Below are 15,125 nucleotides of genomic sequence, written 5' to 3'. Positions count from 1 at the left end.
AATTTTTTAAAAATTCATAGAGAACCAGCTTTTAAACATGTTGGAGAATTGTTCCAACCAATGACTTTGCAGACAAGAAAAAAATGGGGGAAGGGCTAGAATGATCCCAATTTTCAGAAGTCTACTCCTGAGCAGCTTTGAACTCCCACTTTGAACTGAAAGTGTTTGATCCACAATGATGAAAATCCTTGAAGTTTTTGTTGTTGTTTTTGTTTAAATGGAAATTCAGAACTACTCCCAGCGTGTTGAGGGGAAAGTATCTGTCTCACAAAAAATGCATGTCCTAGTTGCTTCAGCATTTAAAAGGAAAGAATTATAGATGGTAAACTAGACTCATTCTCTGTTGTTGCTAACAATTGAGTAATCTTACAAAATTTTTGCTGCCTTTAAAGATGTTGTGAACTCTAATGGCTTGCTCATTCTATTAAGCTAACCCCCTAAAAGCTGTTGGGTAGGGATCCAGATTGGGATTTAACATCTTTTTTTTCCCCTACATTGCTTGAAACCTCAAGCAGTATGCTTCCAAATATTCCTCCATCGAAGAGCTTTTTACAGGGACTGGCAGAAGCAAAGGGTGGTAGTGAAAAATATTTTACTGGGCTAAATTTGGCTGGTCCTAAATATAAATTGCACCCCTAAGATGAGATCTCTTTGAAAATTGTACACACATGTGTGTGTTATTGCTATTATTTTGGTACAGACCTATGGATACATGGGTCTACATAGCATTCTTGATGAGGATACACCTTCCATCTATGAGGATAAGCACCTGCTCTACAATTTACAGTCAGAGAGTAACCTTGGATCACTGAGACTTTGTCACTTGCTCAAGGTCACATAGCCAATATGTGTCAGAGGGAGAACTTGAATTTGTCTTCCCTGCTAGTGAGGCTGGCATAGCCATTATTTCTTGTTTCTTCTAGTGATAGAAACATACTCTTATAAGTTCCCATGTACCAATTAATTAGGATGCCAAATTTAGCAGTCAATAGAGTTCCTCAAAACAATGGACTAGAAATCAGAAAAACTGACTAGCTTATAACTCCATTCCATATGTGTGTGTATATATACATATGTATATGTGTACATATATACACACATATTACATATATGCATGCATATATGTCTGTATGCATAGATATATACATACATACAAGTAAATATAGCTATTCTCTCTTCTTTGTTCCTTCAGTTTCATAAGGGTGAGAAACTCCCTGGAGTATAAACTCCCTCTACTCATTCTGGTCAATAATTACTCTATAGCTTCTAGTTTTAGAGAGTAGCATGGGAAAATAAGACTTACTCCAGGTCACTCAGCCAGTTTATGTCAGAGGCAAGTCTTGAATCTGAGCCTTCCTAGCTATCAAGACAGCCTTCTGTCCACTATACCATACTGCCCCACATATGTATCTATGTGCATATGCAAAAAGAAGGGAGGGAGTGTGTGCTTAAGGCCATGTATATACTAGAAAATTACACCGATTCCTGGACACACGGGCTTTATAAAAGCTATGTCTGAGGAGAAAGCGTTGCCTAAATTAGAACAGTTTGGTACGTGAATATGGGGAAGCCCCCAGGTTTCCACTCTTTTCTCATGCTCACCTGTTTAGCTTTACTATTAGCCACAGACTAACTCTTCAGTTTCTTGGTAGTCCACCACAGCAATTTGCATCAAATGGTCCTAATTCAAAATGGAACAGATGAACTCAGAGAGAACTGATAGATTAGACCTTAGAACAAAGCTAATTAGAAAATAGTTTCCATTTGTTCTGGTCGACAAATGCTTAATGAGGGTGAAGCATTACTTATAAATATGAACTAGGGGGTAGAGAAGAGGGGAAGGAGATCCTCTCTGAGCCTGGCAGCTGGCTTCCAGGCCATTGTTTTGAATGCTGCTGTCTGTTGGTTTTGGGATCTTACTTAATTGTGCTGCGAGATCATATCAGGAGTGTTTCCCCTTAATTTATATGAAAAGATGTTTCAGGAATATACCATTTGTAGATCATAGGACGCTAGATGTAGAAGAGACCTCAGAAGTCATTCCTATTATATTACAGATGGAAAAATTGAGGCCTATGGAGGCATTGCCCAAGATCAAACATGGTAAATATGGGCAGTTCTGATTAGAAACTGTGCCATCCAAGGAATGTCAGAGGAAGGATTTGAACCCAGGTCCTCTGACTCCATTCAGTGGTCTTTATACCACACAACTCTATCTCCCTATGTTGGGGTTTGGTAGATTAGGGACAGTATATATATATATATATATATATATATATATATATATGTGTGTGTGTGTGTGTGTGTGTGGGTGTGTGTGTGTGTGTGTGTGTGCGCGCGCGTGCCTTTTACAAGGTACGTGTCTTCTCTGCATTTCTATCCATTAGAGAATGTACAATTTTACTGGAACACCTGTAGCTTGAATAATAAAATAAATATCTAGTCACCATGAAGAGTAGAATTTTCCATGATTAAAAAAATAAAAAATAAAAAAAAACCTCTTCTTGTTCCCTCCTGCCTGCTGGCCTGCCCTAGTGCCAGCTCTGGTGTGTTTGGTGCCTAGATTTAAACTCTGTTGTCTCTTGAAATTGCCCCAGATTTCTCATAATTAGCATAGCTCTCCCTTCCTTTGAGCTTTGAGAGAGGATCCGGAAGCCCTTCTTAATAGTCATACATGCATAGGACTGAAAACATCAAGATTCATTCATTCTCATGATGAGAGCCATAAGTCAGCACTGGAGGACTGGGCACTTGGAGATTTTGCCAAGGGACCAAAATTTGGAGGACACCCACAGTACTTATATTCCTTATACAGAAGGTTAAAAAAATAATTCATTAACGTAGGAAGCTCTCAGGAAGTCTAGTTCTTCCCCCATCCTCATCCCCCCCCCCCCCAGCAGCAGCAGCAGTAGCCTCCTCAGCATTATCCTCGACATCTCCGTCTCACGCTCCCCTCCCAGGGGTGATGTCCCAGAGTCTCCGCACGCACAGGACCTTGGGTTCCGAGGCCAAAAGTTTCTCTTTGGGGGGCTTTTCACACATACCCTCAAACTCCCTAAATGGATTGTCCCCAGTCTGTTTTGAACCGTTCATCGCAGGGAAAAGAATTGACAATTAAACGTAGTTCTTCAGTCTCTGTGGCAGGGCTGCATTCAAATGGATGGTGAAATATTAGTTAAGGGTTAGTTTGGGAAAGGAAAGTTTACCCTTTTCTTTAAAATTTCTGGGGGTGTGGGGGATTCCACAAACTTCCTTGGCAATTCGTGTCAATAGCTCTTCACTCTCCAGACTTTGTCTACTATGCCTTAGAAATCACGTCACCCTCAAAGTTTATTTTACCCTTGGATTGCTCACGGTAGAAGCACCCTCCACCCCTGCAGCCTCCTCCTCTGATTGATTGATTTCTTCTGGGACCTCCACATTAAGGAAGAAATTCAGAGTTGCTATGTTTTCATTCCTCTTGAGTCTGCACTCCTGACTCTTCAGACTTTTCTTACCATGTGCCTGTATAGATGCCCCCCACTTCTAATCTCCCTCTTCCCCTCTCCATTAGAATGTAAGCTTTTTGAGGGCAGGGACCTTCTTTCTCTCTGCTTGAATTTTCATCCCCAGTGCTTGGCACATAATAAGTACGTAATAAATGCTTGTCAACTTGATTTGATTCATTTACCCTTAAAATAAAAATGTTCTTCCTAATGTCTCACCTAGACTCTACCTGTGACAATTTAAGTCCTTTCTCTACTCTTCTGTCCTCCGTTTATAGAAAGGGAAAAAAACTGCCAATGACTTCTTCTTGAACATGCCTCCCCATACATGGTATCTTTTTTTGGTGTGAGATTGGCAGAGTAGTCACTTCCTGCTTCCCACCAGGGGTGGTGACAGAGTCATTTTTGACCCAGTGTGGTAACGAATCCGAGACCTAGAGTCAGAAAAGACCGAGGTTCACACCCAGTGTCTGACACTTGTTGGTCTAATAACTTTGGGCAAGTCACTTGCTGTCCCCAGGACTCAGTTCCTTCATCAGTAAAATGAATACCTCTGCACCTGCCTCAGAGCTGTTGTGATGGTCAACTGCAATGACGCGCTAAGTGCTTTGTAAACAAGAAAGCTTTCAGTCCTTTGGTTATATTTCTGTTGTTAGAGCAGAGCTTATGTCTACTTTTTCTACCTAGGTGATTGCTGAGGAGTTGTCGGGTAATGATGACTATGTCGAACTGGCATTCAATGCACGGAAATTGGATGACAAGGTAAAGGGTTTGGTATTAACCTTAGCAGAAGATGTGATAAAGCCAACGCAGTTTAATGACATTGTCACACACATACACGCGCACGCACATGCACACGGAGCTATTTTTTTCTTTCAACTGCTATTAATCAGATCAAAGATTCCAGATCAATGAGCGAAGGAGTCTTTCTCAAACTTGTGAAGCAATTAAAAGGAAGGCCGGGGATTATAATGAAAACCAAGACAATTTAATTACAGACAAGCCGCATCCATTTCAAAATGCCGGAGACCAGAAGGGTCACACAGGGCTTGGGCCGACCCCACTGCTCTTCCTCATATTAACTCTTTGTATGTTTGGCATTTACATATTTGTGTACACAGTGTTCCTTACCCCCGGAGAATTCTGGTTTTGTCTTTATCTCCCCAATACCTAGGACAGCGCCTTGCTATAGTCAATGCTTGACGTTTGTTAAAGGACTGGCCCTTCTAAGTGCCTAACCAGAGGGATTACAAAGCTCGAAACTTCTTGGGTGAAAGACGTTTTAGTGACCAAGAGATCTCAGCTGAGACATATCAGGAGATGGAACTCTCTAAGGAAAGGCAACCCACTTGACTTCTGACTCTGTCAGCCATTTCTGGAACCGGATCAATATCAGCCGTATCCCCAACATGTTTATTTCTCCTTGGGCTTCATATTCATATCATTACCTTTAAATTAGTGAGTTTCTCCTAATCCTATTTTGAAATGACTTGGTGATATCAGTTAAGGTTCTCATAGACAGAATCGGGGAGCTAGAAGGCATCTCAAAAGTCATGAAGTCCAACTGTCTCATTTTCCTGAGCTGAGACCCAAAGGTAAAGAGACTTGTCCAAGGTCACAAAGCTGTTTAATGGAAAAACTGGGTTTAGAATTCCAGTTGTCTACCTCTCAATCTAGCATTCACCATGTTTCCTCGCCTCAGCCCTTCACCCCTCCCACAACTCCCCTTCTTTAGATGCAGAAAATGATGCACAAAGAGGGTAATGCTTCATCCCACTTGGAGTCTCAGGTCTGCCACTTAATAGCTGTATGACCTTGGATCAGTAACTTAAAATCTGTAAACCTCCTTTTCTTATTCTGAAAATGAGGACATTAATACTTGCATTAAGTCACATTGGTGCTGTTGGAAGGTACCATATACATGCTATTTTTTTTTCCTTTTAGAAGTAAAGTTCCATGAGGTCTCAATTTATCTAGACCTTGTCAAGTTTTCAGCACCTGGCACAAAAAATTAGGACAAAGCCCCAGTTAAAAAATATAATGGATACTGGAGAATGGCTGAATACATTGCAATATGGACATAATATTTTTGTACCTTAAGAAAAACATGATTATGAGAAAGGAACACATGAGAAGACTTGTATGAACTAAACAGTGAAATAAGCAGAATCAGGAAACAATAGACAAAATCACTACAATGACATGATGACAAGAACACTGAAATGAAGCCCAATGCTATATAATAATAACAGCTGATATTGGCACCAGAGAAATGATAGGGAAATACACCTCTCTTCTTTCCTTAGAGAGATGAAGAGAGGAGGGGTACTATGGGTGCAGAATGTAGCACACAATATCCAACCTGATTGGTATGTCAGTCGCCTTTTATTAATTGGTTTCTTTTGTTATGAGGAAGCTTCATTGGATAAGTCAGTGTGGATGTGTATATCTGGAAGTGATTGTGATATAAAAAGCACCAATACATTTTTTACTAAAAATAATACCTAAGAAATGTTGAAAGACCTGATTTGGAGAAGGAGCTCAAATTAATGGCGTTGGTATTGACTGCTTTCCACTTTCAAGAGTTATACTTCCCTCTGGGCCATAGCTCAAGGTTTCTGCTGCTGCCTCATAAGAGTGAAGATATTTTCCTGAATGCTGGAAAATTTGGCACTCCACACTAGGGAGTGCTTAATCAATTAGTCAACAAGTCCTTATAAAGCATTTAGCATATGCCAAGCACTAGACTAGGTGCTAGAGATACCAAACCAAAACTGAAACAGTCCCTGCCCTCAAGCATCTTGCATTCCATTTGGATAAACAATATGTACAGAGATAATTGAATACAAAATATATGCAAAGTAAATAGGAAGGGAAATTAGCAGCTGGGAAGTTGGGAAGAGGTTTCGTGTAGAAGCTGGCACTTCAGCAGAGCGTTAAAGGAAGCTTGGGTGAGTAAGCAGTGCCTTCAGGGCCTGGAGACAGACAGAAGATGGATGGAAGTATTCCAGGAACCTCAGAAAGACCAGCTGGGCTAGAATGTAGAGGGTACCAAATGAAGTAATGTGCAATAAGCCTGGCTAATCTTTAAGTGCCATAGGAGTTTGTATTTAATCCTGAAGGTAATAGGGAATCATGGAAGCTTGTAGAGCAGGGACATAACCTGGTCATGCCTGTGTTTTAGGAACATCACTATGGAAGCTGTGTGGAAGATGGATCAGAGAGGGGAGAGACCCATCGTAGGGAGACAGTTGGGAGGCTTTTGCCCAGATTAAGGTCCAGGTGAGAATAGATGAAGATCTAAGCCAGGCTGGTGGTCCCATGAGTAGTGAGAAAAGGATAGCTGCAGGGGATGTTGTGGAGGTACAACTGCCTAATTCAAGGCAATGACTAGGTCATAGGTGATAAAGCTCTGGACCTGGAGCCAGGAAGAACTGAGTTCAAATCAAGCTTCAGGCACTAGCTATATGACCTTGGGCAAGTCACTTAACTTCTATTTATCTCAATTTCCTCAACTAAAGAATGGTGATAATAACAGTACCTAGGTCCCAGGGCAGTTGTGAGAATCCAGTGATGTAATATGTGTAAAGTATAAAACCAAAGATACTAGGCGAATATTAGCTACTATTATTATTTCTTGACAATGGCTACAACAGTCTTATGTTGCTGTGGAGGCATCCATCCAGTTTTGACAGCTGAGTAAATATGGAAGGCATCTGAATGGCCTCCTAAAGTGGAAATGGGTGTATGAGGCAAGCTAGTACATTCTGGGTGCCGTTATGAAACAGAAAGATGTTAACAATAAGCAAAATGATGAGCATATTATAGTGCCTTAAGATTTACAAAGCAAAACAAATATTACTTTATTTTAACCTCACAACTCCCCTGGGAGGTAGGCGTTATCCTATATTATACATTAAGTATATAATGTATATACTTACATACGTATATTGATATATATTTAATGTATAAATAAATACTGATATAAAATCACCATTTTACGGATGGAGAAAGTGAGGGAGACAATTATGTGTCTTAGGCCAGATTTGAATTCACATCTTCCTGACTCTAGGTCCAGTACTCTATCCTCTGGGCTGCCCAGCTATACATTGTTAATATCGTGGAGGACTCAGACCAAGAGTTCTTAATATTTTTGTATCATGGATCCATTTGACAGTCTGGTGAAACCTATGAGCCCCTTCTCAAAAGACTGTTGTTGAATGTCTACAATAAAATAGATAGGGCTACCAAGGAAACTAGTTATGTTAAGATGGTTATCAAAACATTTTTAAAAAAAACAAGTTTAGGGGCTCCAGGTTAAGAAAATCTACTCTAGACATTTAGCAATGTCAAATTTCTATGATTATCTGGATTTCAAGGAGAATAACATCATTTCACATCTGTTCTGGGACAGCACACAGGGAGGACATAATCATATTCACTATGGTAGTAAGGGATAAGATTCCCCCAGAATGAAATTCAAATCAACTCCATTAGTCACTTCTACAGAGAAGTCCTCCTTGGAGACTCCAGAGGACTGGAATTGCCCTCTTGACCACATGTTAAGTTTTCCACCTTGTTCTTTGTGTGTTAGAAGGAAGCCTGAAAGAGGTGATGAAAAGGGATTTACTGTACTTCAGGACTTGAAGTGGGTGGTAAGGAAGGGCTACATTGAAGGATCAGGGTTCTGATGGCTTTGACTCAACACTGCAGAGGTCACTGATCGTATCCTCTTGGATTGCCACCATATTTGGCACAAGTACTTCTAAAGTCAAAACATTCTGAAAATGTCCCTACCTCTTGACCTCTCTGGATGGGGCAAGAGTGAAGGGGGAGGAGCAATTCAGAGAGTTGGGGAGAGACCTAAGTCCCTTTCAAGCTGAGTGATTTCCTTCATTTGGTCAGGGCTGAGCCTTGGACCCTGGCTTCTAATAGTGCCTTGAGACTATTGCAGATTGGACCTTAAGCAAGTCACTAACCTCACTGGGCTTTAGTTTCCTCATCTATAATATGAGAGGGTTGGCCTAGATGACTCCAAAAGGCTCTCCCATATCTAGAGCTATGAGCAATTCATTTGTGAAGCCCCAAAGACTACCACTTTCATCTTCCCTTAAGAAAATAGGAATGGCTTCAACAATTTACCTTCACTGTAAATTGGTGTTCCTGAAAGTCATCACCTTCTTCCAAGTAGACTTGAGTCTTGGGATGCAGCTTGATGGAAAAGGACCTTGGCAGGAGGGGGGTAGCTGGGAGTAAAGTGCAAACAGTAGATGCATTTGAAAGTCCACATCCTTCAAGAATGTCAGGATACTCTTGGCAGGTTTACCGAATGAAGGCTACTTTTAGTAACGTGAGTGGTGCCATTTTAGTTTTGTCCAAGATCCAAAGAGAACTCAATACCTTGAACACGGCACTGGTGTTTTTCAGAATAAGGCCAGTGAAGGTGCCCCATTCTTTGTCCCATTCTCCTGAAAATGATTCTTACAAGTCAGAGAAAAGAGTCTGTTAGAAAACCTTAAAATCCAATCAGTTGATCCAGAAATGGCTTGTAGCTGACACCGAAAATGTTTATTGGGATGTTTATAGCACCCCAAAAATCATCTCTAATCCCCTCCAAAAGCAAATCTCAGCTTCCTTAGGTGAACAAGATGGGGAGGAAAATGAGAAATTTTCAAAAAAAAAACCCAACTAAGCATAAGGCTATAGCAATCTTGCTGGTCAAGTACAGGATGAGAGTGATAAAAATAGCAAATAGCACCTCATGTGGGATTTCCTTCTTCCTTTCCCTTTGAGCATCATAAAGGAAAAAAGTCATTCCCTCAAGAGGTTGACTTTGTCCCTGCTGAGACAGCTGTGTTCATTTACTTAAGTTTCTCTTAAACCAGCTTCATTCCTCTTTCATGGGTTTTTCTCTCCAATAAAAACCCTTCAAACATCTTTTTTTCTGGGCCCCATAGCTTTATCACTACTTTTAAATATTCAAGACCACACTGTATCCTTGCTTAGTTTTCATCCAAAGCAGAGATGTCAAATCCCTTCCCTCAGGGCTCTGAGTATCCTGCATGCCTTTACTGATTAACCTTGCCTTTTTTCTCGTTAAAACTCTAAGCAATAGATATGCAGCGGGACAAAAGATTGTAGCAAGAAATCTGAGTGCACCAGAAAGATCACATCACACTCATCCATCCACTTGCTGTGCCAGGAAACCTTCAAGGCACTTTCCTCCAAAGAAGTCATCTTTGAGAGACACATGGTATAGACACCAGAGAGGTGGTGTGGGATGGTGGAAAGCACTGGATTTGGAGTCAGAGACCTGGGTTCAAATCTCTCTGTCAGTATATGGGTGACCTTGTCCAAGTAAGTCATTGAATTTCTCTGGTCCTCAGTTTCTTCACCTATTAAATGAATGGGTTGTACTAGACACCTTGTAAGGTCTCTTCCAGCTCTAAATCTATGGTGCTACATGTGACTCATCCCATTCACAGCCATCCTGATGTTTCTGTCAAATTCTTCCCACTCCCGTTTAAATCAGAGTCTCGACCCTGAGGGTTACATGAATGTGGGCCTGTTGAGGACAAGTAGCCCATCGTGGAACATAGTAGTCTTGTTCCATCTTCATTTTCTCCATCCCCTTCCTGACTCAGGTAGTCAGAATTTGTGGTTATTGAACCTGGTAACCATACACATATGACCAAATCAGTTCTTTGGGCTTCAGCCTCCCCATCTGTATAAGTAGAGAGTTGGACTACTGTGTCTCTAATGTCCTTTACAGATCTCAAATCCCATCACGTAACTTTCTACTAGGAAGTGGCTTATACACTGGGAATCGAAACCACCATATTTGCATTGTTTATGGCATACATAGCTGTTCATCATGAGGCTTGGACTGTGACTTAGGAAGACTTAGGTTCAAATTCTACTCTGTCATTGCCAAGCCGTATGACCATAGGTAAGTGAATTCACATCTCTGAAACTTAATTTCCTCATCTGTATAATGGAGCCAATATTACCTTCCATACCTACCTGGAAAGGTTTTTCTTCTGAGACTCAAATGGACGTGGAGTGCTTTGTACCTCTTAAATCACTGTTCTACATGATTGTCTATTATAATTAACGTTATCTTCATCCAACAATCATTTATTAAATGCCTTGTATGTTATAGGCACTGTGCTAGCCACCGGGGTACAAAGACTAAAACAAAACAATCCCTGCCCTCAAAGAGCCTACATTCTAATTGGGAGAAAAAAGATGATAATGAAAACAACAAAAGTTGGTAGTTACATAGCATCTATGTGCCAGATATTGCTAAGTGCTTTTTACAAATATTATCTCAGTCGATTCTCACTACAACCCTGGTAGGTAGGTGCTATTATTATCCCCATTTTACAGTTGAGGAAATGAAGGCAAGCAGAAGTTAATACCGGGATAAGTGAATGCAAAGTAAATTAAAATAACATTAGCAGAGACTGCCTCTATTTGACCCAACATCCTGAAGAGATTCATTCATTCATTTGACAAATCTCTGTAGAGCCTTTTATACTGTGTAAGGCATTGTTTCAGATGATTTCGCCCAAGCAGGATTGCTGGTCAACACCCTGAAATGACTTTCTCAGGGCCATTATGTGTCTTTACATCAACATGTAGTGATAAGCTGTTGTTTGCTCTATGGCTTGGAATGGCTCCATGCCCTTTCGGATTCACTTAAGTGCTTCTAATTTAACGTTTCACTGACTTGCGGTACAAGTTAAGAGTGTTCAAGTTCTTATTAGTGGGCTTTTCCACTTGGAGCTGTCCAGCCTATTTCTCTCTCAGGCCAGATGATAGTGACTTCCTCATAGATCAAAGAACATAGTGCTGATATCTCAATTTCTAACTGCTTTTTCTCTGGGATCTTACTGGATGTTCCCTTTCTGAGCTACAGTGGATCTTTGGCTCTGTAATTATGAACTGATCTGACCTCTTTGGTCCTGTACAATTGATACCCATGGGGATATAGCAGTCTGACCACATGCAGACCCATACCCCTAAGAAAAGGAGAGTTACAAGACATCAACAAACTTATTAAGTTCCTACTGTATGCCAGGCACTAGGCTAGATGCTAGGTATTCAAAGAGACATGAAACTGTCCCTGCACCCGAAGAGGATAGACAGCATGGATAGATGTAAATATATACAAAATGTATACCAAATAAATACAAGGTGATTTTGGCAGGGAAGGAATCAATAGCTTTAGGAATAATAAAAAAGTCTCTTGTAAAAGATGGCATTTGAACCAAGCTTTGAAGGACATTAGGTATTTTAAGAGGTAAACATAAGGGGGAGCACATTCCAGGCATGGCAAACAGCCTGGGTAAATGCACAGAGATGGGAGGTGGAACGTTATGAGAAATGACTGGCAAAAAGGGCCCGTTTGACCATGCCATAGAGAGCATGAAGAAGAGTAATTTATTATAAGTCACCACTCACTAGACAGGGATATAGATATTGTACTGCGTCTACAAATCTAAGGGCAATTGTTTCTGTGGAAGGAGAATATAATTATAGACTCATTGAATGTTAGAGCTGCTGACCTTAAAGATGAATTCTTCCAACCTCCTCATTTTACAGATGAGGAAACTGAGGCACAAAGAGGTTTAATGCTTGCCCATGGTCCCATGGGACACCAAGACCAGAGCCAGGATTAGAACTCATGTCCTCTGATTCCTAGCACATGGTTTTTCAGACCCAAGTATTAAATAACACTCAGTTTGGGAGGTGAAGAATCTGAATGAGGCAAAGGGGTGCACTTGATATGTGCCTAATGGAGAAGGCCAGAGAGAAAGTAAAGTGGGAGGACCATTGTAAGTGGAATCAGGTTTGGTTTTCAAAGCAAGGAGAAGCCAACTTTTCCTATTTTAATGCATCCCATTTAGCTCACAGTGTCTTTGTTTCAAGACTTCTGCTGAGAACCCCTCACAGTGGCATCCTACCTTCCAGAACAGTTATATTACATTAGCAGCTGGCTGACAATTACCATAACAAGTAGGTTCAATTAATGAATGAAGTAATCACTCCAGAATGCTTGAACAGCCACAGCATCTCCCCCTGACTTTCTTTTTGAGTTCTGTGTTTGTGGCAAAATGTAGAAAAAAAATTGATCCTCACACTGGTGTTCAGGAGAGGACTCTAGTTTTTCATATCCACATATGGGCACAGAGGCTGCTATTGATTGGTACTATGTGAACAAGTAAAACAGAACCACTAAAAATTAGGGGAAATTCTCCTGAGTGGGGAAAGCCAGAAGAAGAAAATTTGGTACCTGGAGGCAAATTCAATTATGAGATGATGGTTTAAGGTATGATTCATCCCTTCGGTTAATTTCAGGAGACCGTAGAGAGAGGGGGGCATAGAGGAAGTGGAGAAACTAGGTATTTAGGCTGGGTTGGGATGGGGAAGAAGGCGGGTTCCAGATAATGGATTTATTGGGGGATGAGGGAGGTTGACCTGGAGCTGTGAAGATAAGAGCAACAAAGATCTGGACACGGGAACTTGAAAGGAAGAAAGATGGTTTTAGAATGATAGTGGCGGAGGAATCACCTAACAGTTGCCTTGGGGAACAAGGAATATGCTGCTTCCTCCTCCTTCTCCTGGCACTGTGTCAGAAGTTGCAGAGAGTGATTGAATAGTATACTAAGAGATGCGGCATCTTCAGGAGAAAGCTATATTTCAGGGAATATCAAAAGAAGTAAAGAATATGAGAGGAAGAACTCTAAAATGAAGGGGTCTGTGTTAACAGAGGGTATTGTGGAATGTGAGAGCAGAAGAAGATAGGAATTGGGAAAGGCTAGGGCTGAGTTTACCAAGAAGTAAGACAGAGGTGGTCACTGTACCAATGATCCTGATGGCAGGATCCTGAGGACAGGAAACATGTTGGAGATATTCCACCCTAGTGGAAAAGGGAGTCCTGAGAAAGAATCCTGGTGACTGTAGGACCTTCATGGGTAGCAGAACAGGGATTGAGCCTGAGGAGGTGGAAACACACTTCCTCCCCAAGAGGTCTACTGCTGCCCGCAACCAGATTGTACACCGAACGGAGAGGTGTGAAATAACTTGAGACATGGGCCAGGCGGAGCAGCATTACTGACTCAGTTTATTCATCTGAGGGTACAGGATATATAGAGAAAATCTAGTATAACTTCAAAGAGTCCTCCCCATGAGATACTCCCCAAAACATCTGCTGAGGACATGACAACATACATTTCCTTGTTATCAGGGTTCCTAGATTGGGTTGTATTTTCCAAGGTTTTCCCAGGCGCCTTGGCGCCACCTACATAGAGGAGTGAATGTGTAAATCTAAGTTTCAAAGAGTGAGAAGGAATGTCTCAGGAACCTCCTAATCAGGAAGGAATTGGAGAGCCTTACCACTTAATCATTGAGCCCTTTCGGGTAAAAGCCTGGGCAGAGGTCAAACTCTGCCTTGGATCTTAAACCCTTGTCAGACTCTTAAGATCGGCCCTCAACAGTCTACATCTTGGATAAAGCCTAATTCTCCCTATTTTAGTTCCTGTTCTGCTAGAGAGAGGTAATAGTGTGTAGCCAACAACACATTGAACTGGAAATCAGCTTCCCTAGATTCCATTCCTACCTCTGGTAACCTAGGTAAAGCTTCAAGACTTCTGTGGATCTCAGTGTCTTTATCTGTAAAATAAGAGAGTACTCTCCCAGGTCCCCTCCAGGTGAGAAATTATTAACCCCATTAATATCATTGCTACCATCATCTCTATCACCTTTACCTTCATCATAATTTTTCCACTTTGCTTCTTGCTGCTTTCAAAACCGTAGTAGCTTACTGCCCTAAAATACATATTTGACTTTCTCTGTATTGGCCAGAGAACAGGTGGTAGATTAGAGCATGTGTCCTCCTTTTTAATAGCAATTTTCACAGAAGCTAAATGTAATTAAAGTGCCCAATTCATTAAGTCTTGATTGTACTGAACAGTCACCAGGGGCCATGCTAATAGCTGATAGTTGAGCAAAAGAAAAACTGAAAATTCCCTTTCCTTCTTATGAAGCCACCAAGATGGTGACTGCAAAATTGGATCTGCACATTTTTGTAAAGGCTACAAATTTAGCCAGCTTTCTTTCAGTTCAATATATGTCTCTATTCTTATGAAGTATTTTTTTAAACAGAAAACCTTGGCTCTCCAAAAATGTGCTAATATTATGACAGGATTAATAATACACATTCAGACTTTTAATTTCATTCTAAATGCACCTATATTGAAAGGGACATCTGATGCCTTAATTTGTTTATTCCCACATACTCTAGTTGGACCCATGACCTCACTGATGTGGACATTTTCTCCAATGATGCAAGTCACACACAATTCATCTATCATCCTGTCTATGACCTGCCCAAAGGACCTTCCTCATCTGATCAACATGAGGGCTCTCTATCAATTATCCCTTCCTCTTTCTACATGAGTGGCCCATTTTTACTGGTTGTGTACATATCTAATGACATCTTTCATATAACCTTCCCCACATTATCTCTCATCTGAAATGTGTTGCAGCCTTCCCACAGTCACCATGTGTCTTTGTTGCTCTTTGGGTGAACCTCAGTGTTAATTCTTTAGGAACTACAGTATTCTGTGAATTGAC

At 41.0% G+C, this 15,125-nt stretch overlaps 1 protein-coding gene across 2 annotated transcripts in view; it reads left to right on the top strand.

Moving 5' to 3' along the window:
* CPNE4 (copine 4) overlaps positions 1-15,125 on the top strand; it is a 493,746-nt gene that overhangs the window by 368,068 nt on the left and 110,553 nt on the right. For both annotated transcript variants that reach the window (XM_078151566.1, XM_020987268.2), the window contains one exon: positions 4,173-4,247. In XM_078151566.1, the coding sequence (XP_078007692.1) occupies positions 4,173-4,247 (75 nt within the window). The remainder of the gene's footprint in view (positions 1-4,172; positions 4,248-15,125) is intronic.

Source organism: Phascolarctos cinereus, unplaced genomic scaffold, assembly GCF_003287225.1.
Source record: "Phascolarctos cinereus isolate Bilbo 61053 unplaced genomic scaffold, phaCin_HiC Scaffold_1;HRSCAF=81, whole genome shotgun sequence".
Classification (NCBI taxonomy): domain Eukaryota; kingdom Metazoa; phylum Chordata; class Mammalia; order Diprotodontia; family Phascolarctidae; genus Phascolarctos; species Phascolarctos cinereus.
This window is presented reverse-complemented; position numbering and strand designations above follow the sequence as displayed.